The following is a 25,121-nucleotide window of genomic DNA, read 5'->3' on the forward strand; positions in this document are numbered from 1 at the left end:
CCAAAATGCCGATGGGACTCACTGGGGAGCCTGTGATGTGACCACTAATCAAAGTGACTCTCCTGACTGACCACCAGTCGAGGCGGCCTTCCTGACCACAGATCACAACATGTGCTTCTGGACGTCAGCTCTACAGTGGGATCCTTCATTCAACCTGCCACGTGTCATGAGATTAAGTACAGGGGTTGGAGACCTTTTTTGTGGAGTGGGTGGACAGGCAGATAGTAAAATATACTCCATTAATGTATTACTGTCAAAGATACTGAAAATTTTAAATACAAAAATATAACTTATTTACCATTGATTTAAGAAAGACACTTTATTTCTGTTAAATAGTTGCCTCCATGCTGGGAGCGGGTGTTTGCCAGCCCCTCCCCAGGCATTGGCGTTCTCTTACATTGGATCTTCTACTGCTGACCTAGCAAACTCCTGTCATTTCTCTTGTAGAAGCTCCTCTCAGAGAATTAAGGACATCCAAAAATAAAGACAATATAACATCCAAATACTGTTTCCCTTAAGAAAAACAACAGGCTGAAATTACCACAGATAGTACTTATAAAAAGAAATTCATCATAGTTTTGTCTTTGTTACAAGAGACTGAACTTGTTACTCAGGTTCCTTTTCTGGAGGGACAACTTCCATTAGCATCTGAAGGTACATGGTAACAGGTTCTGAAATAAAAATACATGCACAAATATGGTTAAAGCACTGCCGTTTGAAGGTTTCCACCTCAGTTACTGGGACTCATGAATAGTAGTGTTTGGTGACTCCTTTGTACACGCCGAGCAGGTAACGTGTCCGCTCTCTTAGACTTGCTCTGGGCCTGGTGGTGCTCGGAATTAGAGGGAGGGCATCCCGGAAGCTCACGGGTTCTTGGGAATCTGCTGAGTGTGTTACTGCCACCAAACGATCTCCTCTTTAGGAAAACAGGCATGCTGAGAGTGCAGTTAGCTCAGATTTTCTCCTGAAGTCACCCTCATGGATGCAGGCTCAGAAAGTTCTGGAGAGTCAAGGTGCAGGTTACTGGGGCTTTGTACCTCCTTAATCCAACTATTTACTATTTTTCTTAAGGGTGTGGGTAAATTTTCCGCTACTAAGAAACAAAACCCATTTTGTACCATTAGGTTTCTGGCCAGATTCTCTGTCAGCATATTCAAATTCAGGCTCATCTCAGAGAAACAGGAAGATAAGTGTTTTTCTCGTAATAAAATATTTTTCCTTTCTGTAGTGTTGTGCCTGCACCTTCTTTCTCAGTTGTGACATCAGAGTAAAGAGCAGAGCGAGAGTGGGGAGGTCTTTCAGGAAGAGGGGAAAAATTATTGGTGGGTGCAATGCAGGCATAATTTGATTTTTCTTTCAGTTTGTTAACCAAAATGAAACATCTTCCTCAGAGATAACACTACTGTCAAGTAAGTGTGGATAGCCAAATTCCCCGGCAAGAAAATGGGAAACTAAAGTCCCCGATCAAATTCTTGGACTTCCAATTCATTGATACTTTGTATATCCTCCCTGATTTGTTCATGAGTAAATGAAAACCACTCAGTAGTGTATAACGGCATGCTTGTATGCTGCCCTGTTCAGGCAAGCTGGAGGAGGAAGAAGAGAAAGATTTTTAATCTCATTTGGGGAATAAATAATTGTGTTCTAGAAATTTTTTTATGCTATTAAAAAACATATTGCGATGGGAAAGTCTCTCTAAAGTACTCAGGAGCAACGGTGTCTCTCTGGAGACTAAGGTCTGCCTGATAAAGGCCATGGTCTTTGCAGTCACTTGTTACGCATCAGAGAGTTGGACAATGACTAGGGAGGATAGAAGGAGAATTGATGCCTTTGAGCTGTGGTACTGGAGAAGAGTATTGAATGTACCCTGGACTGCCAAGAAAACAAACAGATTCCTCCTGGAGAGGGTTAACCCAGACTACTCCTTGGAGTCAAGGATTCTGGGGGTTCGTCTGACATACTTTGGACATGTTGCAAGGAGAGACAGGTCCTTGGAGAGAGACATCATGCTTGGTAGGGTGGAGGGACAGCGCAGGAGGGGAAGACCCTCTATGAGGTGGATTGATTCAGTGACTGGGGTAATCGGGATGGGTGTGTCAGAGGCAGTGTGATTGGCACAGGATAGAGCAGGGTTTAGGGCTCTTGTACATAGGGTCACTATGAGTCGCAAACGACTCGACGGCACATAACAACAACAACACATGCTGGATAATATATTTATCAAAGATTAAGTCACCCACCACCCAAGTTCTTGCCTTAAAGGAGGGCAAGAGAGGCTGGGAGATTCAGTGATGACTGCAGCTTGCTGGGGGACACAGGAGGGTGTCACAGGGACTTTTACAAATGGAGTTCCCTGAAGTAGAATGTGCTGAATTGGGTTAAAGCATTGTAAACACAACAGTTGTGCTTCAGGACTTCTTTTGATGTGTGTTGGCCTTGGGAGAAAGGCCAATCATTGGAAACCCCACGGAGCACAGGTCCATTGTGACACATGTTGTCTCCAAGGCCTGTAGACTTAATGGCAGGTGACCGTGGGGAGCGGCCTAGCCAAATCTTTTTAGACACTTAAGTGTCTAATGTAGTTAAACTTACAAACAATAATTATTCTAAAGTAATTGAGCCAAGATTGCAGAGTAACCTTGAAAGTGCAACCTTAGAACTGGAAAGCTCAGGCCCTTGTCCTAGCTCTTCTGCTGAGCCTCTTACGTGAGCCTGGCAAATAAATACGGTGCTCTGAACATCATTGCCTTAGAGCAGTTGATGGGAGCAAAGGAAACTACAAGTGAGCCCTAGAGATGTCACGCTGTGATTTGTGGGTCACATACTCCCCTAAACAAGAGCTGAAGTGGGCTTGCCACGTGCAAGAAATTCTGGGATAACAGAGTCTAGATGGAACCAGGACTGATAATTGCAGCAAGATGCTGTGTGAAGCCGCTTCATCAAAAAAAGGAAGAAGTTAATACTCACTTGAGATTCTCTGAGCCCATCCGAACTTGTAATAGACAAAAAGGAAGTAAAAAATAATGCCGCTTAGTATAAATAATACACAGTAGAGGTACTCCAGTGCAGGCTCGCTGATGATTGGGGCCAATACTAAAAACACTGAGAGTAAAGTCATCACGATGGGAATGAAAATGGGCACCTGTAAGGAAAAGGAGGGTCATGGTTTTGAGTGCATTCATTTAAAAAATTCCCATAATTAATGGTAGCGGTAAAATACAGCAATAGAGTATAAGGAATTCCAGGAACACGTCTAATCTCAGTAAAATACTTTTTTCCCCACAATGAAAAGGTTCAATGTCATATTTTCAAGAAAACCTTTATTGAGCGTCCCAACGTGACTCTTCCCTCCTCACCAACACTTGTTTTCCTTTTTCCTGACCGTAGTCATACCACGGGGTGTTAAGTGGTATCTTTCTCTGAGCGCGTCTAGTTTATTCCACCAGTTTGCTCTTAGGTGTCATGTGGGTTGTAATAAACCTAAGTGTATTTTACAGTTGTGTCAGATCCTCTCTGGAGTGTTACTGTCATCTCAGCATCTCATTGCTGTCGCATCAGAACCAACTCATAGCTGACCTTCCGGCAGGTTTTCAGCAGCTGTGCATCGCGTGGGAGGAGACTGTCCGTTTTGTTCTTAGGGGTCATCAGTTTGTACTGAGTCACAGGAGCCCCTGTATAAACGTTTCAGCACCTCACCTGCTCTGGCGTCAGCCTCACGTCTTCAGCTATGCCCGGCCAGTTACCGCAGTCACCGTGCCTATCCCGCTCTTGAAGGGCTTCCTCTCTCCTCCTGACCCTCCACCTTTCCAAGCATGATGCCCTTTTCCAAAGACCAACCCCTCCTGACAACAGGCCTGAGTGCACACGAGAAAAATTTCAGAGTCTTTGCTTCCAAGGAGTGATCTGGCTTTTCCAAGACATTTGTTTCTTCTTCAGACAATAATCTCTGTCAATACCACAATTTAAAGGCATCTTTTTTCAATCTTTTTTTATTCACTGTCTGATTTTCACATGCATGGAGACACTATGGCTTTGGTCAATTATACTTTAAACTGACGTCTTTGCTCTTTAGCACTTGAGAGAGGCCTTTGGCCACAGATTTGCCTTTTGATTTGACTGTTGCTTCTGTAAGTGTTGATTGTAATTCCAAGTGAAATGAAATCTTTGACACCTTCAGTCTTTTCCCTGCTTATCATAATGTTATTTATTGACCCAGTTGTAAAGGTTTCCATTCTCTTTGCAGTGAGATACGATCCATACTGACCACTGTAGTCACTGATCTTCAGGAAGTGCCTCAAGTCCACTTTTCAGCAAGCAGTGTTGCGTCATCTGCGCAATGCAGGTAGTTGATGAGTCATTCAGATACCACATTTTTCTTCATATAGTCAAGGTTTTCAGATTATTTCCTTAATATACAGATTAGTTACAGTAAAAGAATACAACCAGAACATGTGCTTTTATAAGCTGCAGTATCCCTTTGTGCCACATGAGCCTACATAAGAGCTGGAATCCCTGTTTACAGTGTTATCCATGAGTTGTTATGCTTTACATAGTTGAATGCCTCTGCATGGCTCTAAATGTTTTTATTCTCTGACATCAGCAATTGAATTGTGCCACATATTTGAGCAAACAGTTGCAGATGCAGTCCTGGATGTGCTAACCAGGCTATGCCAAGAAATCTGGGGGGCAACTGACCTGGCCAGCTGGCTGAAGGCGGCCCATATTCCCATTCCAAAAAAAGGCGATCCAGCTGAATGTGAAATTGTTGAACAGTATCACTGATATCACATACAAGCAAAATCCTATTGAAGATTATCCAAAAACAACTGAAACGGTACATTGACAAAAAACTTCCCTAAGTGCAAGCTGGGTTTAAAAGAGGTCATGGCACTAGAGACATTATCTTCAATGTCAGATGGAACTTGGCTGAAAGCAAAGAGTACCAGAAGAATGTATTTCATTAACTATATATTTGACTTTGTGGACCACAACAAAGTATGGCTAACTTTAAGAAGAAGGAAAATTCCAGAATGTTTAATTGTGCTCATGCAAAGCCTGTACTTGGATCAGGAAGCAGTCATCAGAACAGAACAAGGAAACATTGCATGGTTCAGAATCGGGAAGGGAGGGCACCAGAGATGTATCCTGGCTCCGTACTTTATTTTTTTATGTGGAAAAGATCATCAGGGAGGCTGGGCTTTATGAGGAGGAATGTGGCATCAGGATTGGAAGAAGACTCATCAACAATCTGTGCTATGCAAATGTCACAACCTTGATTGCTCAACCTGAAATGTTTGCTACAGAAGGTCAAGGACTGTAGTCTCCAATATGGAGTGGAGCTCAACAAAGAAAGCAAATGTTTCTCACCACTGGGCCAATTGGCAGCATCATGATAAATGGAGAAGAAATTGAGGTTGTTAACAATTTCAGCTTGCTTGCTTCCACAATCAACACTATTGGCACCAGCAGTCAGGAAATCAAAAGACAAATTGCATTGGGTAAATCCACTGTCAGGGACTTCTCCAAAGTGCTGAAGAGCAACAATGTCAGTCTGGAGACTAAGGTATGCCTGATTCAGGTCATGATCTCTGCAATTGCTTTGCAAAGCATCAGAGAACTTGACAATGATTATAGATAATAGAAGAATTGATGACTTTTGAGTTGTGGTGCTGGAGAAGAGTCTTGAACATGCCATGGGCCACTAAGAAAACAAATAGGTCTGTCTTGGAGAGGGTGAAACCAAGTTTCTCCTTGGAGGCTAAAATGAAGCTCTGCCTCATATACTTTGGGCATGTGGCCAAGAGGACATCATACTCAGGTGGAGGGACAGCACAGGAGAGGAAGATCCCTGATGAGACGGATTGATACAGTAACTGGGGCAATGGGGGTTAGTGTATCAGAATCAGTGAGACTGGCTCAGAACAAGGAAGGATTCAGAGACGCTGTACAGAGAGTCACTGCGGGTCACAGGCAACTTGATGGCATATAACAGCAACATGTAAGAGAAAGATTTGCCATTCTTGCCTCCAAGGAGCACTCTGGCTAAACTTTTTCCAAGACATACCTGTTCTTTTGAATGTCTATTTGTGTTTTATTAACTATGCAAAAGCATTTGACTGAATCATAACAAATTATGGCTAACATTGAAAATAATGGGAGTTCTAGAACAGTTAATTATGCTCACACAAACCTATACCTAGACCAAAAAGCTGCTGTTTGTAACAGAGCAAGAGAATACTGCATGGTTCAAAACCAGAAATGGTGTTAATCAAGGTTATATTCTCCATGCCCATTCAATCTGTATGCTGAGCAGATAATTAAAGCAGCTGGATTTTGAAGAAGAATGTGGTATCAGGACAGGAGGAAGACTTAACAACAACCTACAATATGCATGTGACACAGCCCTCCTCACAGAAAGTGAAGAGGACTTGAGAAACATTTGCTGCAGAAGATAAAAGAAGACAGCCTTCAACATGGGTTGCATCTCAACGTCAGGAAGGCAAAAATCCTCATCACTGGACCGATAAGCAACATCAAAATAGATGAAGAAAAGACTGAAGTTGTTGATATTACTGTATTTGGATCCACAATCAGTAACTTTGGTACCAGCAGTCAGGACTCAGGAGACAGTCTATATTGGGTGTGTCTGCTGCCAAGGACTTCTCTACAGTCCTGAGGGGAAGTGATGTTAGTTTGAAGACTATGGTTTGTCTGATTCAGGCCATGGTCTTTTTAATCACTTGCTGTGCACCTGAGAGCCGGATAGTGAATACGGATGACAGAAGTAGAATTAATGCCTTTGGGCTGTGGTGTTGGAGAACAGTACTGAACACTTAAAATACATTAGTACTGATTTATCATGTATAACAAATGCACATTGTGTATCATCTGCAACATGTCTGACGGAATGAAAGATGTTAATAGAAGACCTTTGTGCAATTTTTAAACCTAACACTTCTCTAAATAGTAAAATCTGTTTTAAAAATAAAAGAAAAATAAGATTCTAAAAATAAACCAGAACTCATTTGGGGTACTCCACATACCTTGATAGGTCTTTCCAGGTCTTTCCTTGTAAATCTCATCACAATGAGTCCTAGAATCGTCATGCCATAAAACAGCCATGCAGCAAAACTGAAGTAATTGACTAATGAGTTGATGTCCCCAGGGATGATATAAATAGTGGCTATGATGCCCTGAGAGAAAGACAGAAAAATGCTTTGGTCACTAGTACATACACCATCATCATTCTAGCCTCACATAAGACTAAAGAAGCACTTTTTTTTATTGTGGATAAACTATCACAGAGGTAGAAACGTCAATGACCAAATTTGGGGTAAACTAGATTCAAATCTATGATATTTGATGGCTGGCAGAAAGGACTTGGCAGTTTGATGAATCAGATACTACGAGTTAAAGCCTGCAAAACACACACACAGGTTTATGTGTGTATCTGTATCTCTCTACACGTTAATGTGTAGAGACGTCATCGACTTCCTAATTATGACATTTTCTTCCAGAAGTTCCGTCGCAGGGAAGGACCCAGGTCTGTGGAACCTGGGCAAAGGCTGTCCGGTCAGACCTGTACTAGTTCAGTGACCATGTGCTTCCTCATCCTCGAGGTGGGTACTAGCACTTGGCCCCCTGAGGCTGATGTGGCTGGTCCCTCCGTGCCCAGGACGGCTGCACACAGCCACGGCTCCTGCACCGGGAGACTTGTCTGAAGACACCAGCGGGCTCTCCCTGCAGAAAGGGCCTGACACTTGGAAATCGTTTGCCCATCTCAGGAAGCTGCTGTGGGTGCCTGCCTTATAAAATGCCTGTATCATTTATTACCAGATACAGATATACATCTAAAAAGTACAAAGGGTACAAGTTGGGATGTCAAATGGTGCCTTTCATAAATACATTCAGGTGAAAGGGTGGATTGTCTTGGATTTAAAAAAATTTCTTTCAAGGGCTTGTTTCACCTTGAAAAGGAACCCTACTTGGCACAGTGCTTAAAGTATCCTGCTGCTAACGAAACAGTTGACAGTTCAAAGCCACCGTCACTCCACAGAAGAAAGAAGTGCCCACTCACTGCATCTGTAAAGAATTACAGCCTTGAAAGCCGTAGGTCAGTCCTCTTCTGTCCTGGAGGAACATGGTTTCGTCCACTTTGAAGGACAGGCGTTTGTGTTGGATGCGCAGGTGAAAAAAATTACTTGGCAATACTTCACCTAAAGGACCCCTGCATTTAGGGGACTGTTTCCTGGTGGGATTCATACGTACATAAAAGATGATGGCGGGAGCTGGAGTTAGGCGCTTAACACTGACATAAGAGAGTGCTTTCAGCATATGACCTTCCCGGCCTGCAACGTACACGAGTCTGGAAAAAAGGATGCAAACATCAGCCCGAAGAGGCTCCCGAGGAAGGGATGGAGTGAATGGCTGTCTGCGGATGAGTGTCTTCCCTGAAGAAAAGGGTGTTCTGGAAAATGACTGGAGGGGTTACATGTGTCTCAGAGGGCTGTATCCTGAGGCAGTGAGGTCACCAAAGCCAGAGGTGAGTGCGAAGGTTAGCAACAGGCTTCTCAAAGGAGTTTCCAGTCTGAATCCCAAGAGGTGGGGGGGGGGGGGGGAACCACGTGAAAATTCGTCAAGGCCATTGCTATTCATGGAACAAATGGTGACAGCAAAGTTTCCTTTGCTCTTCCAAAATCCAAGATTCCCCAGAATTTCTGTATTTCAAAACAAGCAAATGATGCGCAGTTTGGCAGCCCGGCAAGTGGCAACCCCCCACGAGAACTTACGATAATTCAGCAACCTCAAAGACTACATTTAAAATTTTAGAGGCAAAATAGTCTTTTAAAAAGTTACTAAGTAATTACAATTTTAATAATTTCATGTAAGGGGGAACCCTAAGCAAAACCCAAACCTCTTGTCAGAGCAACCGTTTTGGCTCCAGGTGATGCCCTGTCAGCCGCCTGTTCTCACCAGAGGCGACCACTCATCCTCGTGCAGCAGCAGGCGGTGAGCGCTGTGGAGCTTTCTTTCCCTTAACAGTGCGCTGGGTAACTCACAGCATCACCCGCACGCTGGGTAGCAGCAGATGGGTGAAAATGAAGACATGGTAAATTGGGAATCAAGTGAGTTTTAAAAGAGCCGAGAGCTTTACAAGATACAGCACACGGTAAGCCTTCACGCTGAACCCTGTTCTGTATAAGATCAATGGAAACATACCCAGATATAAACATTATAGTGAAAGAAAAAGAAGATCTTAAAAGACTACTGAATTTCAAAAATTAGCTCCAGGATTGAGACACAACAATTGCAGCTACCTCTTGAGAAATCACTTCCAAATTTTGAAATTAAAATTCTAAATGGCTAAATTATTCATTATTACAATCAAAATTTTCAGACTGTGCAACATTTACTATTCAATCCACAATGAAAACTACTGAAAGATTGCTCTAGCAGACAATGAAAAGAGAACTCAGAAGGAGCGAAAGACAAGTAACAAGGGAAAAGCACTAAGACTTGTTGGTGTGTACGAGAACTGAATGATTACAAATTGTGTAATGACAATAACATACTCTGATAGGTTTGGAAGCAGGAGTGGCATCCACTTCCTAAATAACACGCCTCCAGAAACTATGGTTGTAGAGGGACCTTTTGTTCACAGGGTCCCTATGGGTCATGCTTGACTCAAAGGCAATCAATAACAACAACAACAAACTTTTTATGGAGGGATAGGTTTATAAAGAAGGTGTAACACTATGAAAACAATTCTGGGAAACAAAAGTGAGTTTATTGAATCTATTTGTGACATTTCAAGAGTTTCACTAAAAAAATAGAAATCTATTTCCACTTGGCTCCACAGTCAACACTCTTGGTACCAGCAGTCAGGAAATCAAAAAGCGTATCGCGATGGGAAAGTCTGCTGTTAGGGACCTCTCAAAAGTACTCAGGAGCAACAGTGTCTCTCTGGAGACTAAGGTGCACCTGATACAGGCCATGGTATTTGCAATCGCTTGTTATGCATCAGAGAGTTGGACAATGACTAGGGAGGACAGAAGGAGAGTGGATGCTTTTGAGCTGTGGTGCTGGAGAAGGGTACTGAATGTACCATGGACTGCCAGGAAAACAAACAGATTCATCTTGGAGAGGATTAAACCAAGCTACTCCTTGGAGGCAAAGATTCTGGGGCTTCGTCTGACATACTTTGGACATGTTGCCAGGAGGGACGGGTCCTTGGAGAGGGACATCATGCTTGGGAGGGTGGAGGGACAGCGCAGGAGGGGAAGACCCTCTATGAGATGGATTGATTCGGTGACTGGGGTAATCGGGATGGGTGTGTCAGAGGCGGTGCGGTTGGCGCAGGATAGAGCAGGGTTTAGAGCTGTTTTGCATAGGGTCGCTATGAGTCAGAAACGACTCGATGGCACATAACAACAACAACATTTCCACAACAGTAGGGCACTCTGGTGGCCTACTTACTGGTAAGAAGCTGCACAGCATACCCAAGGCAGTTGGTTCAAATCCACCAGCTGCTTGGTGAGAGAATAGGAAGTCTCCTCCCATGCAATTTATTGTCTCTGAAAACCCACTGGAATGTCAGCTATGGGTTGGTTCCAACTCAACAGTGCACAACAACAATAGAATTAAAAAAGGAATAAAGAAAACCTAGTGGGTTTATTTAAACCTAGATAAGGCATTTTTTTTAAAAAGCCAAGATATCACAAAGTAATATATTGTAAATCAATATAAAGTGTTGATTGCCTTCAAGTTGAGCACGACTCATAGTGACCTTATGAACAAAAAGCCCCTCTACAACTACCAACATTTATCAAAGTTCATAGTTTCTGGAGGCATGTTATTTATGAAGTGGATGCCACTCCTGCTTCCAAACCTGTCACTATGTTATTGTTGTTATGTGCCATTGAGTCATCTATGATGCATAGCGACCCTACATATAGCAGCTCTGAACCCTTCCTTGCCCTGAGCCAGTCTCACTAATTCCAACACACCAAACCCCACTGCCCCAGTCACTGTATCCATCTCATCCAAGGTCGTCCTCTCCTGTGCTGTTCGTCCACCCTTCTGAGCATGATGTGCTTCTCCAAGGACAGATATCTCCTGGCCACATGGCCTAAGTAGTGAGACAGAGCTTCAAAATCCTAGCCTCCAAGGAGAGACTTGTTTTCACCCTCTCCAAGACAGACTTAACTTGTTTTCTTTTGCAGTAAGTATTTCAGATCTTCAGTTTCAGCAAGCAAGGTTGTGTCATCTGAATATCGTAGGTTGTTAATGAGTCTCCCTCCAATCTTGATGCTACACTCCTCCTCATAAAGCCCTGCCTCCCGAATGATCTGCATACAGACTGAAAATGTATGGGGACAGGATGCATCCCTGACACAATCCTTTCCTGATTTTGAACCATACAGTGTTTCCTTGCTCTGTTCTGTGGACTGCTGCTTGGTCCAAGAATAGGTTTCATAAAAGCACTATCAAGTGTTCTGAGATTCCTGTTTTCCTCAAGGTTAGCCACAATGTATTGTGATCCACACAGTCAAATGCCTTTGCATAGTCAATGAAACACAGATAGACATTCTTCTGGTACACTCTGCTTTCTGCCAAGAGCCATCTGTTGACATTAGTAATAATGTCCTTAGTGCCACAACCTCTTCTAAATCCAGCCTGTATTTCTGGTAGTTCTCTGTTGATATACTGTTCAAGTCTTTTCTGAGACAGAGTCACACAAGACAAGACCTGAACACTCTCTCTAAACTTAATCTCATCTTCCGGGAAAGGATGTCTTCAGAAGAGAGGTAGGGGCAGTAAAAAAAGTTAAGTTGTATGAAGGTAAAGGCAATACACAATAATGAGATGGTTAGACATTGTAATTATTTAATTACATTAATCAATGACAAAGTTAAAAATGTACCTGATAGGTACAATGACTGAAGTGACACAAGGACATACTAATGGATGTAATCAGGCAGAAGAGAGAATCAGTGAATTCAAATTGTTCAAATTTTAGACTCTGAAGAATAGCAAGAAGGTTCAACACAGATTAATGACATTCTAGGACAATGGCAAGACATCTAATACATTGTGCGGAACACAGGAGATCACTTACATAGAAGATAGAGTGGCAGAAACGTTCCACAATTTAAGAAAGAGCATGAATCTAAACCCAAGAAGCTTGAAGAACCCAGAGAGACCAAGATACGTCACAATTAGAAGTGTAGAAATGAAAAAGGCTCCTGAAAGCAGTGACAGAAGCAAAGAGTCATTTACTAAACATTCCCAGCAAGATTAAATACAACTTTCCTCCCTTAGAAAAAAGGAAGCAAACAGACAATGGAATGATGGATTTTAAATGCTGAAAGGAAAAGAGGTGGGCACATAGGGAGTTAAACAAGAATATCCAGCAAAACTGTCCTTCAAGAATAAGGGTGAAGTTAACATTTACGTGATAAATAGCAGCTTAGAGAGTTCAAAGACACCATATGACCTTACAGAAACACATTAATGGTGCAAGGGAATCTCATTATGGTCAAGAAAGAAGAAGCAGAAGTGCAGTGCGTCATTTAGAGCCAGCAATTCCTGCATGAAACAGCCTAGGACTCTTGTTCCACAGAACCAGAGCTGGGAGCCATTGCGTAGGTTTATGGGTGGAGTTGGAGAAGGTACCATAATTGTCAGAACTAAAAGAGCTCTTTGCAACACTGACTCAGCCAAGAGACCAGGTCCAGTGAGGTTGGAGATCAGAGGGGCTATGACTATGCCTGAAACTGTCAAGCATCATGTTGTGACTGCTTCAACCTTAATTATAAACTTTTTATTTCCCTAATAAACTCGATCATCATACTTAGGGAAAAATATATACGTGTGTGAGAAAAGATCCATGCCTCACTCTGTATATCTGAATACATAGGGTGTGTGTGTGTGTGTGTGTGTGTATATATATATATATGTAGCGGTGGTGGTGGTAGGAGCCGTCGAATCAAGTATGACTCATAGTGAACCTGTGAAAAAAAGATCTGATCCCTGTTCTGTCCCGAGCCATCCTCACACTTCCTGATGCACAGAGCCCATTACAGCAGCTACCATGTCAATCCACCTGGTTGAGGCTCTTCCTCTCTTTCACTGACCCTCCACCCTTCCTAGCATCATGTTGTTCTCCAAGGAATAGCCTCTCCTAGCAACATGCCCAAGTATGTGAGATAAAGCCTCATTAGTCTTGCCTCCAGAGAGCTCTCCAGCTGCACCCTCTCCAAGACACATCTGTTTGTTGTCGGCTGTCCATGGGATGTTCAGTGCACTTCTCCAACACCAGATAGCTCACAGCTGTCGATTCTTCTGTTGTCCTTATTCATTGTCTAGCTCTTAGATGCATAGTAAATGATCAGAAAGCCTGAATCAGGCATACTTTAGTCCTTAAATATCATTACTCAATAATTTGGAGAGGTTTGTAATTGCAGATTTCCCCAATGCAATATGTTTCCTTATTATATCCTGCTGGTACTAAGGGTGTTAATTGTGGATCCAAGCAAGATGAAGCTGTTGACAGCTTCGATCTCCTCTCCATCCACGATGATGTCACCTATCAGTCAAGTGGTAAGAATCTTTGTTTTCTTGATACTGAGATGTAATCCATACTGAAGGCTGCATTCCTTGATCTTCTGCAACAAGTGCTTCAGGTCCTCATTTTCAGCAAGTATGGTTTTGTCACATATATCTAAATATACACCTATATATGCTAATCAGAGTTCTGAAGAAGGAAGGGGAAAAGATAGTAGAAAATAATTCAATATTCTATGTAAAAAGAATGATCTCTAGTAGAGTGAAAAGTCTGGATAAGTATAAAGGCTAATGAAAAGGTATTCATGCTACATAATTCTAAATGTTTTGTCTATGTTTCATGTTTTTTAATAACACGTGAAAGGCAAAGGTAAAATTACACTCCAGGGCCCATGAAATGCAAAAACATAATTAGAGCTCTGGTGGCCTAGCGGTAAGAAACTGCCCTGCAATCTCAAAGGCACAAGGTTCTAAACCACCAGCTGCTCTGCAGAAGGATGGGTAATATCCTGAGTGATTATAGCCTCTGAAAACCCACTAAAGGGGCAGCTATGGATCAGATCCAACTCCACCGTATTCAACACAACAACTGTCAAAATAATTTCTTGCTGTGTTATTAAAGTTGGTATTAACTTACCCTTGAATTATACAAATGAAAACTGTTAAATTTAATATTCAAAGTGACCACTAAGAAAACATTTTTAAAAAGAAAGGAAAGGAGTTGAAAATCAAACTCACTACAATGAACCAACAAAACACAAGTAAGCATAGGAAAGAACAGAGACAAAATTGTGCGCACACACACAGTCAGTCACACATACAACCACAGAAGACACTAAGTACTGTGAATGGAAATGGACTAAATGCTTCAATCAAAAGGCAGAGAATAACAGAAGAGATTTTAAAAACTATAACCTGACTAAATGCTGTGCATTTTATAGCGATAAAATGGTTAATTATTCAAGAATATTTAATTCTTATATATATGGACCCAACATCAGAGCATCTAAGTACACAAACCAAATACTGGTAGCAGAATTTAAAGGAGAAATGACGCTACATAGTAGTTGGCAACTTGACTTTTGACATGAGACAGATCATCTGCAAAGGAAATCGATAAGGAACAGAAAACCTAAATGACCCTATAAATTGCCTAGACTAGCAGACATGTTTAGAACACTCAATAATTTTCCCTTGGGTAAATCCCCTGTCAAGGACCTCTTGAAAGTGCTAAAGAGCAAGGATGCCAGTTTTAAGACTAAGGTGCCCCTAATTAAGTCATAGTATTTTCCAGCTGCTTGATATGCATGTGAAAGTTTGACAGTGAGACTTAATGTCTCTGATCTGGTGAGGGCAAAGAGTATTAATTATACCATGAACTTTCAAACAAATCCGTCTTACAGGAAGTATGACCAGCATGCTTTTTAGAGCCAAGAATGGTGAAGACTCTGTCTTACATACTTTGGGTATGTTATCAGGAAGGGCCAATCTTTAGGGACATGATGCTTGGAAAAATAGAGGGTCCTTGAACATTTTGATCCATAATCCTATAGAAAAATATTGACCCAAAAAGGAAGTATGCTGACCAGAGTTTTAAATGCTCATGGACTCCAGACTTCTGGAAACCATAAAGGTTGGATGAAACCCTAAAACCATTAGCCTGAGATAATCTTTTAAGCCTTAAGCCAAAAATATCCCCTGGAATTTTCTTAAAACCCAACAGTACTTTATCTTAACTAGTAAAAAAAAAAACCCCAAAACAAACAACAACAACAAACTTAATCTTATATATTAAAATACACTGGACTCTTTTAAGAATTATGTAGGATTAATTTGATAATGTTCTGTACCACCAAGTCACCTGTGACCTTATACAATAGCTCTGAGCCCCGCCCTGTCCTGAGCCAGTCCCACTGTCCCCACACACCTCCCCCAGGGCCCCGGTTACACCCCCCCACCCACCCCTGTGGATGGCTTGCTGATGGTCTCCTACCTGCCGGCTGTGAAGCAGCTCCCATTGGCAGCACCGATGGTTGAAAATGCCACAAAAAGTGGAACCACCCAAGAGGCAGGGTAGAGAACACGGTCCCCAAAAGTCTTGGGAGAAAACAAGATACATCCTGAGGGTCTGTCATAGCCCCCAAGAAACATTGGTCCCCAAAAGGGTGGGGTCCTGCAATCCCACCTCCCGTGAAGAGCCGAGCCTCTGTAACTGAGTGGAGAGGAGGTGGAGGGAAGAACTCGGCAAGGAAGCCACATGGTCTCTCCCCTCCTCGTCAGAGGGTCATTCTGATGGTCACAGAACTCTCTTACCCCACTGCTTGCCATCATTCGCCGTCATTTCCACATCCTTCCAGTATGCTGACCTCTCACCTCTGGGCTCTTGCATTTAGACTAGCCTCACTCTCCCTCCCACCTTAACTCCCCATTCTCATGATCAGTGACCTCACTGTTAACCGAACCCACATCTCCTCCAGTCACCCATCTTGATCACTCTTATTCTCATTTTCAGCCGTACCCCAACTCCACCAGGCCTCCCATAGCCACTAGTTCTCCACCATTTTAACTGCTGAAAGGAACATTTAAACTACTTTCTTGTCCTTGTGTCTCCTACTTTAGGAGGAGATTCCACAATCCATCATTGCAATCACCTCTTTGAGCTCCTTGTACTATCTCTCTCATTCCTAATTCCCGACCCTCATTAAATTCAGCTCTGCTCGCCACCCCTGCTGGCTGATGGTCTCACACTCGTGACCAGGACTCTGAGGCTGTTCTAATCAGCCCGTTCCCCTGATCTCCCAGATTTTTCTTTCTCAACTCTCCTCTCTTCAATTCCGTACCTCCTCCTCTCCTGGGAGGGGGCCCTGGAATGTAGTGAGTTAGATGTTGAGCTTCTAGCCCAAAAGTTGGCAGCTTGACTCCCCTGCCAGGTCCTGAGGATAAAGACAAGGCAGTCTACTCTGGTAAGTATTTATGGCCTCAGAAGCCCAAGGGCGGCAGTGGACAAGTCAGAACTGGACAGTGGATGACTCTCCTGGGAGTGCTTCCCCTTGCCGCCCCACTGCCCAGCATGCACGCAGGGCTCACCACAGCCACAGCCTGGGACTGCAGCAGTTCCGTCGTGGTCATCACGGTGAAGTAGGAAATGTTCATGAGAATATAACACACCGTCACCAGCGGGATCCCAATCATAATGGACAGGGGGAGGTTCCTGGGAGGGGCAGTGACAAGTAAGCCTGGATTCAGGCCAGAACATCCCACAAGAGACGTAAAATTGTGGCTTTCCTCCAGTCCTTCCTACCCACCAGCCCTGGGCAGCTTCCTTAGTGATCTGGAGTCACAAGTGCCCTTTTTTTGGTTTCTTCTTCTTCTTTTTTTTTTTTTTTAAAAGATATTTTAACAAAAGTTTGTAGAAAACTTGGATTTCCATTCATTGTTGCACATTTTCCTCCCTCCCTCCTGCCCCCCAGTCCACTTTGTTATGCACCACTTATTCTGGACTGTTGTCATGCAAATAAAACCTCACCATATTTTTTTTTATAGGCAGTTCTTTCCCTCATCTTTTTCAATGCAGTGTTCATTATTTATCCCCCTTTCTCTTAGTTTCCTTCAAACTCCCATTTCAGTCTTGTTTTGTAACAATGGCATTATGCAGTATTTGTCCTTTGGTGACTGAGATATTTCACTCAACATAATGTCCTCCAGGGTCACCCACTTCGTATAGTATTTTATGAGTTAGTTTTCAGTGCTGCATAGTATTCCATCATGTGACTATATCACAGCTTCATTATTCATTCGTCGATGGACACTCAGGTTGCTTCCATGTCTTTGCTATTGTGAACAATGGGTGTGCAACAAGTGCCCTTTCTGGGACTCCTCAACCCACACAGGGGGTGGCTTGTAGACATATGATATTTTCAACAGAGAATTTCCTCTCTAACAGACTAATGCACTTACTTATCAAACAAAATAATCCAGAACAAAAGGTGACCAAGTAGTAAGGAGCTGCACTGCCAACCCAACGGCAGGAGGTTCAAATCCACTGACTGCTCCCCAGAAGAAGGGCATTGTCCTTCCGTGGTGTAGGAATCAATTCAGGCAACTGTTTTTCATGGAAAGGTATAGTATACACCTCAGTAACTACTCCACTGCTTACCCCAAACCAAACTCCAGTGTCGAAGGAGCTTACAAGAAATTAGCCACTTGTCTGGGAATGGATCACATAATTGCAGAAATCATGTCTGCTTGTTTTGGCCAGAATTTCTTGCCCATTCATTGCCTCCTGCCCTGACTCAGCTTTGTTACCTGAAAGGATCTCTGAGTTCTTCTGTGATATAATTGAGCTGATTCCTGGGAGAGATAAAGGCAGTGTGAGTATGAGAACATAGGATATGAGAAATAAGTCAGTTACATCAGGACATATTATATGATCCTACTTTTATAAGAGGACAAGAATAGATATATACTGATAGTAATATAGATACAGAGGCTAATATTCATTGGTTCTTGCTGTTTTGTTAGTAAGTGGTTACCAGGAATTGGAGTTGTGTAGGGAATCACTCTCTAGATCATAGATACTTTTTCTTTTTAGTGATGGCAGAAGTAGCACCAAATGATATAGCAAGCACAACCAAAGTAAACATTACTAAGTGTCCAAGAGAAAAAGACATTTATTCTAAAGAATTTGACATCTCATTTAGTAACAATATCAATAAGAATCAAAAAGACCCAAGTGTAGGATCATGTCTGTATGTGTATATGTGTACATACGTGTATGGGAAGGTCTATTTGTGTACACAGAAGTATATGTACAGACACAAACAGGTATGTGTGTGAGGTCACATATATTCACAGAAGACAGTTACAGTTACTTTTCTGATATGATACCAAACCTTGCAAGATTAGTTTTCTGCATTTAAAGACATTAGTCTCACAGGCGTAGTTTACGACATCTACATCCTAGTGGTAAGGAACTACACTGCAACCCCAAAGGCACACAGTTCCAGCGCACCAGCTGCTCTGTAGGAAAAGAGCGGGCAATCTCCTCCTGTGTGATTAACTGCCTCTGAAAACCCAATGGAAGGGAGCTCTGGTGGCCTAGTGGCAAGAAGCTGCTCTGCAATCTCAAATGCACAGTGTTCGATTCCACTAGATGTTCAGCTGGAGAAAGGAGGGGCAATTCCCTCCTTTGCCAGTCGGATCTGATTCAAAGGCACACAATAAGTTAAAAAAAAAACCAAAACAAAAACTCAACAGCACACACAACAATGAGAAAGGTAGCAAGCATCTGAACTCTTGTAAGCAGCCGTCTAAGCTAATGATTTGTCTTCATTCAACAGGAACTAAAGAGAAGGAAATAAAAGACACAGAAAAATGGTCTTTAGGATTAGCAGTTTACATCAATCCAGAAAACGGAATAATTAGATGGTGCCCTACTGCCGCCACTGATCACTCTGATTAAGTCCGCAAAAGATGGACTCTGATAGAAAGGGAGAAAATATACCACAGAACTCAAATTCCTAAAAAGTCTCGACTTACCAGACTAGTTGAGACTAGAGGACTCCCTGAGACTATGCCCCAGAGATTCCCGTTAAAACACTGAACTTGTTCTATGCCCTGAGGTCACCTTTTAGCAAAGTAACAGTCTGTCTCAAGACTCAAGATCCAGGCCATGTTCTTCTCAATTACTTGCTATGTATGCATCAGAGAGCTGGGCAATGATTAAGGATGACAGAAAAAGAGTTGATGCCTTCAAGTTGTGGTCCTGGAGAAGAGTCTTGAACGTACCGTGTACTACCAAGAAAACAAATAGGTCTATCTGGAGAGGGTGAAACCAAGTTTCTCCTTGGAGGCTAGGATTTTGAAACTTCACCTCACATACTTTGGAAACATGGCCAAGAGAGACTGATCCTTGGAGAAGGACGTCATGCTCGGAAGGGTGGGAAGGATAGTGCTGGAGAGGAAGACCCCGGATGACATGGATTGACACAGTATCTGGGGCAGTGAGGGTAGATGTGTCAGGGAGACTGGCTCAGGACAGGGCAGGGTTCAGAGCTGCTGTACCTAGGGTCCCTATGGGCCACAGACAACAGCACATAACAACAACAACATCAATTAGTACAATGATCCATTTAAAAACTATATGCAATCAAAGGGTCAGCAAAACTCTAAGGCAATGATGAGAAGACATGGCTAGCAGAACTACTGCGGAGAGCTGGAAATGGCAGTAAATTGCTGTGTGAACTTTCACTGATACTACTATAAAATGTATTTTTAAGTAACATAAATATCATAATTTTTTACATGCTTTACTAAGAGATAATTGCTGGTCTTTTAATAGAAGACACTAGTGTGTAGGAGTAATTGCCTCATCTACTGTGAGGCAGAAGAACTAGATAGTGGTACCTGGTGACCCCTGCTGACCATTCTGGTCAGGCCCACAAAGATGGTCCCTGATAGAATCAGAGAGAAGTGTGGAGCACAACCTCAAATTCTTCAAACAAAACCCCCTAGACTTAAAAGGCACCCATTGCCTCCAAGATTCCTTTAGACAAATGCCCTGAGGTACTCTACATTTTAAACTGAAACTAACAGATTGACTTCTAAAATAAAGAGTATTGCTTTTGAGGATGGCGCCCTGTTAAAAAAGAATCTCCTCTTTAAAGGCATATGGGCAACAATTACTTTAAAACCAAGAGGAGAATATTGGGGCAGGGATACTAGATTAAAGGAAATAAAACAACCAGAATAGAAATAATGAGTGTTCAGCATTGTGAAGAACAATTTGTGGAAAAAGGTTGAATAAGTAGCAGTCTAAAGCCTAAACTCTCAGTGAAAACACAGTAAAATATTTTAAAGAAAAGACTTAATTTTCCACCATAGAGAAAATCCTGCTGGTGACCTTTGAACAACCAGGGTCATTTCTTTCAGGGAAGGGCCAGATGATGGGTGAGGCTGGGGCCTACACAGACCTAGATGCCTAACAGTTGACCTTTACAGGAATCATACAATCCCCAAGAAAAATTAGGAACAGTGAGTAGTGCCCAAGGTGTTTTGGAAAAAGGACAATCCTTTGAAAAGGTGTGGAAATCTGTGGGCACTTTGGAGGAGCAAAAAACCAGTGTTGTAACCAACCATATTTCCTCCGTAAGAGACAGCATAAACAGAACCACATCTACGAAACAGACTTGTATCCACTGTTTAGTGGGACAGGAAGTGCTCTTGAGTCATCTTTGCCTTAACAGGTGTGTGGTTAGCCCTGGCTGCCTCTGGTCCTGCCAAGCCAGCATTTACCCAACAAAGACTTAGCAATGACAAAGGGGCTCAGGCAAGCAGAAATCTGAGGGGCTGAGTGTTCAGTTAAAGGGAGGTAGGAGGGTGATGTTCAAGGCCACTTCAAACCCCAGATAGACAAGTGAACTTATTATTTTCCAAATGGAAATGATTCCTAAGAACCCCACCAATCAGATTTGAGGCCACTCCAAGGAGTATCTTACCATCCATCATAGGCCCAGAGTCCGTTATAAAATGCCAGACTGATGGCTCCCACAGATACTTGTGAACCCTCAAAGGAATTTTTGAAGTTCTTTGTGTTTCCTGTAATTAAGCCAGTGAATAGTGTGTGCTGACCACTTCGCATTCATGCCCGAGGCTACGATTGTGAAAAGGTGGGGTGCCTTCCTGCCAGGTTCCCTCAGAAACAGAACAGGAGTCTGGTTAAAAGGAGGTCTGTGCCGTGTCGTGCCCACCCTCCCCGGACCGGAGGTCACCTTGGGCCAGGAGGATCATCCCGCTGATGATGATGATGGCCACGATGACCAGCTTGGCCCCCGTGAAGAAGTTCTGCACGTAGCGCCCCAGCCGCACGCTCAGCGCGTTCACCGTGGTGATGAACACTGCAGGGGGTGGACATGTGGGCTCCCTTTGCAGCCTTACCATCGTGCTGGGAGACTCGCAGCCCTTGGCCCAGCTCAGCCTCCCACACCAGCACCAGCACCAGCACCAGGGTCATCTGGATCTAACAAGGGTACTGAAAACCTTGAAAATGCACCTGATTTCAAATGACCTTTGAGATCAAGGGCAGTTGAGAAGCTGCTGAGCCTTGAGCCAAGGGTGCTGCCCTGCGGAGGACGAGGGGTCCAAGCTCGGCAGAGCCTCTCCTGCGCAGCCCATAGCGGGGGGGGGGGGGGCCCGGGCCTTGCGGGGCCCGGTCCCTTTTCAAGAAAAAGGAAAAGGGAAAAAGGGTCCTGGCCCCCCCCCCCCCCCCCAGCGCTGGACTTGGATACTCACGAATGGCGGCCGCGGCCAGGCACTTGACCACAGCCACGGGCGGCTGGCAGCCAGAGTAGAAGGGCGCGCAGACGTACTCAGAGAAACTGAGGCAGATGATGGCAAAAGAGGTGGGCTTGATGACGAAGAGGCTGGTCCAGGAGAAGAGATAGGCAGGAATGGGGCCAAAGGCCTCCATCAGGTAAGGATACTCGCCTCCGGACTTGGTGATCATGGTGCCAAGTTCGGCGAAGCACAGAGAGCCTGGAACACAGGCCCGGCCAGGCCGCGTGAGGGGGACAGGGGAGCCCCCTTCCCGAGCGTCCACCTGGCTGAGTGTCCCCGTCCGGTCCGTACGCACTGACAGCGCGCAGCCAGTGCCCCCGACTCGGCCCCGCTCCCCACTCAGCCCCCAGCCAGTCTGTTACCCAGCGTCGCCACGACCCCGCAGATGGCCCAGATGATGAGGCAGGGTCCTACGGCTTGGGTGTTGCTGAGCACAGACTTGGGGGAAATGAAGATGCCGGAGCCGATGATGGTGCCCACGATTATGCTGATGCCGCTGAGAAGACCCACCTGCGGTCGGGGGCAGGAATGGGGTGCAGGGTGAATGCTGCCGCACCCACCACGTCAACCCCCTACTGAAAACCTGCTCCCGATCCACTGAGTCAGCACCTACATCCCAGACAAGTGGTGATTCTTCTGCATCCTCAGCAGGGAGTGGAGCTAGACCCTGTGCCCACCGTCAGCTCAGCCTTCAGCAGGCAGTCCTCCCCAGACTGGCTTCACACTGAGGCCCCATACTGTTGTTGTTGTTGTTGATTGCTGTCAAGTTGAGCTCAACTCACAGCGACTCCATGAACAAAAGACCTAATCCCTTTCTATAAGTTTCTCCAAGTTCACAGTTTTCATAGGCATGTGGTTTAGGAAGTGGATCCTGCTTCCAAACCTGTTCTACAACGCAGAACTCCACCAAACCATTATCAGCTCCATTTTGCAGAAGGGGGCATCGGGGGACAGAAAGGCTGACCTGGCTCAGGGCCCACGTTCCTACCCATGCTGCTCTCATCAACAGGCGCAGAAGGTAAAAGCTGACTTAGAAAACAGATCACCGTGGATAAAGACCCCCCTGGACACTCCTCTGCGCGGATGGGCAGAGCAGAACGGAGCTTCTGCACCAAAGCGGAGTGTGAAGCCAGCACTGGGAGTCCTTGGACGGTTAGGGGTGTGGGGGGGGGGCAGGGCATAGAGGCTGAGAAAGATATTCCAGGACAGAACACTGGGGAGCAGGAGGTGTTCTTAGGTGACATTTTGCAGGATCTGAGGGTCCTAAGAGTGAAGTGCAGCTCGGCACGTGCTGTTTGATGCACTTTCTATGCAGTTCAGGAACAGGCAAAAGGACTCTATGATAGTAGAAACCAGGACTGAGAAGGCATTTCCTGCATATGATAATTTCTTTTTCACCATAAAATCAAAACTGACCTTTGACCCTCCAGTGGGTTTTCAGAGGCACTTAATCCCACGGGAGGAGATTGCCCATCTTTCTCCCATGGTACAGCTGGTGACCTCGAACCATGTGCCTTCAGAATTGCAGCTCAGCTTCTTGCCGCTTGGCCCCCAGAGCTCCCTCAAGTGACAAAACTCAGTATCAGTAAAGAGCTGTGTGCTCTGCTGTTCCAACCTCAACTTCCACCACCTTGAGACCAGAAGAACCAGATGGTACCTGGCTACCTCCACTGACCACTCTGAAAGGATGGCAGTGGGAGATCCTGGATGGAGTGAGGGGAAATGTGGAACCAAAAGCAAAAGCATGGAGAAGGTCAGGCCTCCTCGTCTGTTAGAGACAGAACTCCCGAGAAGATGCGCCTTAGTCGTCCTTCAAACCTCAAGCAAAACTCACCCTAGAGGCTCAATTTTCAGTCAAGCAACAAGACAGGCCTAAAGAGGGACAGTCACACCCAGGTGGCACCTACTCCTCGAATAATTAACCACATAAGGTAAAAAGAGCAGTATTTGCCCAAAAATAAAGCCCGCAAGACAGGAAGGGGGAGGACAGGAGGATCAATAGATGTGAGACTCACAGGAAAGAAGTGGGGAAAGTGTGATTACATTGTGGGTGTTGTAATTAATATTATAAAGCAAAAGAAGTATGAATGGGTGTATCAAAACCCAATCAGCAAGGGAGCTCAAATGGCCTAGTGGCAAGAAGCTGCGCTGCAATCCCGAAGGTGTGTGGTTTGAATCCACCAGATGCTCCACTGGAGAAGGAGGAGCAATCTCCTGTGCCAGTAGGATCCGACTCGATGGTACACAATAAGGAAACTAAAGGGAAAAAACCCCAACCCAAATCGGCTTTGTAAACTGTTACTCAAATGACAAAAAATATAAAAATATAAAGATCTGTGTTTCATTGTGTATAAGCTGGTGGCCTACTGGAAAGGAGCCTCTCTGCCAACCCGAAAGCACGCAGTTTGAATCCACCAACCGCTCTCCAGGAAAAAGATGAGCAATCTCTGCCCATGGGTTTACTGCCTCTGAAAACCCCTTGCAGTGTCAGCTATGAGTCAGTTGCCACTTGATGGTTCACAACCACAGCAACAAATGAAACAAAAAACTAAACCCTTTGCCATCTCATGGCAACCGCATGTGATCCAAAGATCCATCCCAGGTTTTGACTGTGATCTTTATTGAAATCACCAAGTCTCTCTTCACTAGAGTCACCTGCTGGCGAGGTTGTGGAGAAACGGGAACCCTTATTCACTGTTAGTGAGAGTGTAAAATGGTGCAACCACTTTGGAAGGTTGTATGGCACTTTCTCAAAAGGTTGCAAATAGAAATACCATTTGACCCAGCAGTTCCACTTCTGAGAATTTACCCTAAAGAAACTATAACCGCCACCCAAGCAGATATATGCACACCCATGTTTATTATGGCTTTGTTCACAATAACAAAGAGCTGGAAACAACCTAAGTGCCCATCAACAAACGAATGGGTAGAGAAGCTGTGGTATATTCACACAATGGAATACTATGCAGCACTGAAAAACAAGGAACTCATGCAATATTATGCAAAGCGGATGACCCTAGAGGACATTATGCTGAGTGGAATATCTCAGTCACAAAAGGACAAGGGGAGCTCTGGTGGCCTAGTGGCAAGGAGCTGCAACTACAATCCCAGAGGCGAACGGTTCAAATCCACCAGATGCTCTGCCGGGGAAGGAGGGACAATCTCCTCCTGTACCAGTCAGATCTGATTTGACGGTACACGCACACAAAAATAATAAAATA

At 44.2% G+C, this 25,121-nt stretch overlaps 1 protein-coding gene across 1 annotated transcript in view; it reads right to left on the bottom strand.

The window, feature by feature from the left end:
* Positions 1-606: 606 nt before the first annotated feature.
* Positions 607-25,121, bottom strand: part of SLC7A9 (solute carrier family 7 (amino acid transporter light chain, bo,+ system), member 9) — a 26,769-nt gene continuing 2,254 nt past the window's right edge. The window contains exons 2-12 of the mRNA XM_006887836.1: positions 22,263-22,410; positions 21,856-22,098; positions 21,336-21,461; positions 21,063-21,162; positions 17,872-17,916; positions 16,654-16,777; positions 15,560-15,663; positions 8,269-8,365; positions 7,044-7,193; positions 2,968-3,142; positions 607-671 (exon numbers count right to left, since the gene is read on the bottom strand). Coding sequence (XP_006887898.1) covers positions 607-671; positions 2,968-3,142; positions 7,044-7,193; positions 8,269-8,365; positions 15,560-15,663; positions 16,654-16,777; positions 17,872-17,916; positions 21,063-21,162; positions 21,336-21,461; positions 21,856-22,098; positions 22,263-22,410 — 1,377 coding nt within the window. The remainder of the gene's footprint in view (positions 672-2,967; positions 3,143-7,043; positions 7,194-8,268; positions 8,366-15,559; positions 15,664-16,653; positions 16,778-17,871; positions 17,917-21,062; positions 21,163-21,335; positions 21,462-21,855; positions 22,099-22,262; positions 22,411-25,121) is intronic.

This window comes from Elephantulus edwardii, unplaced genomic scaffold (genome assembly GCF_000299155.1).
Source record: "Elephantulus edwardii isolate Elephantulus edwardi_28Jun2011 unplaced genomic scaffold, EleEdw1.0 scaffold00062, whole genome shotgun sequence".
In the NCBI taxonomy this organism is placed as follows: Eukaryota; Metazoa; Chordata; class Mammalia; order Macroscelidea; family Macroscelididae; genus Elephantulus; species Elephantulus edwardii.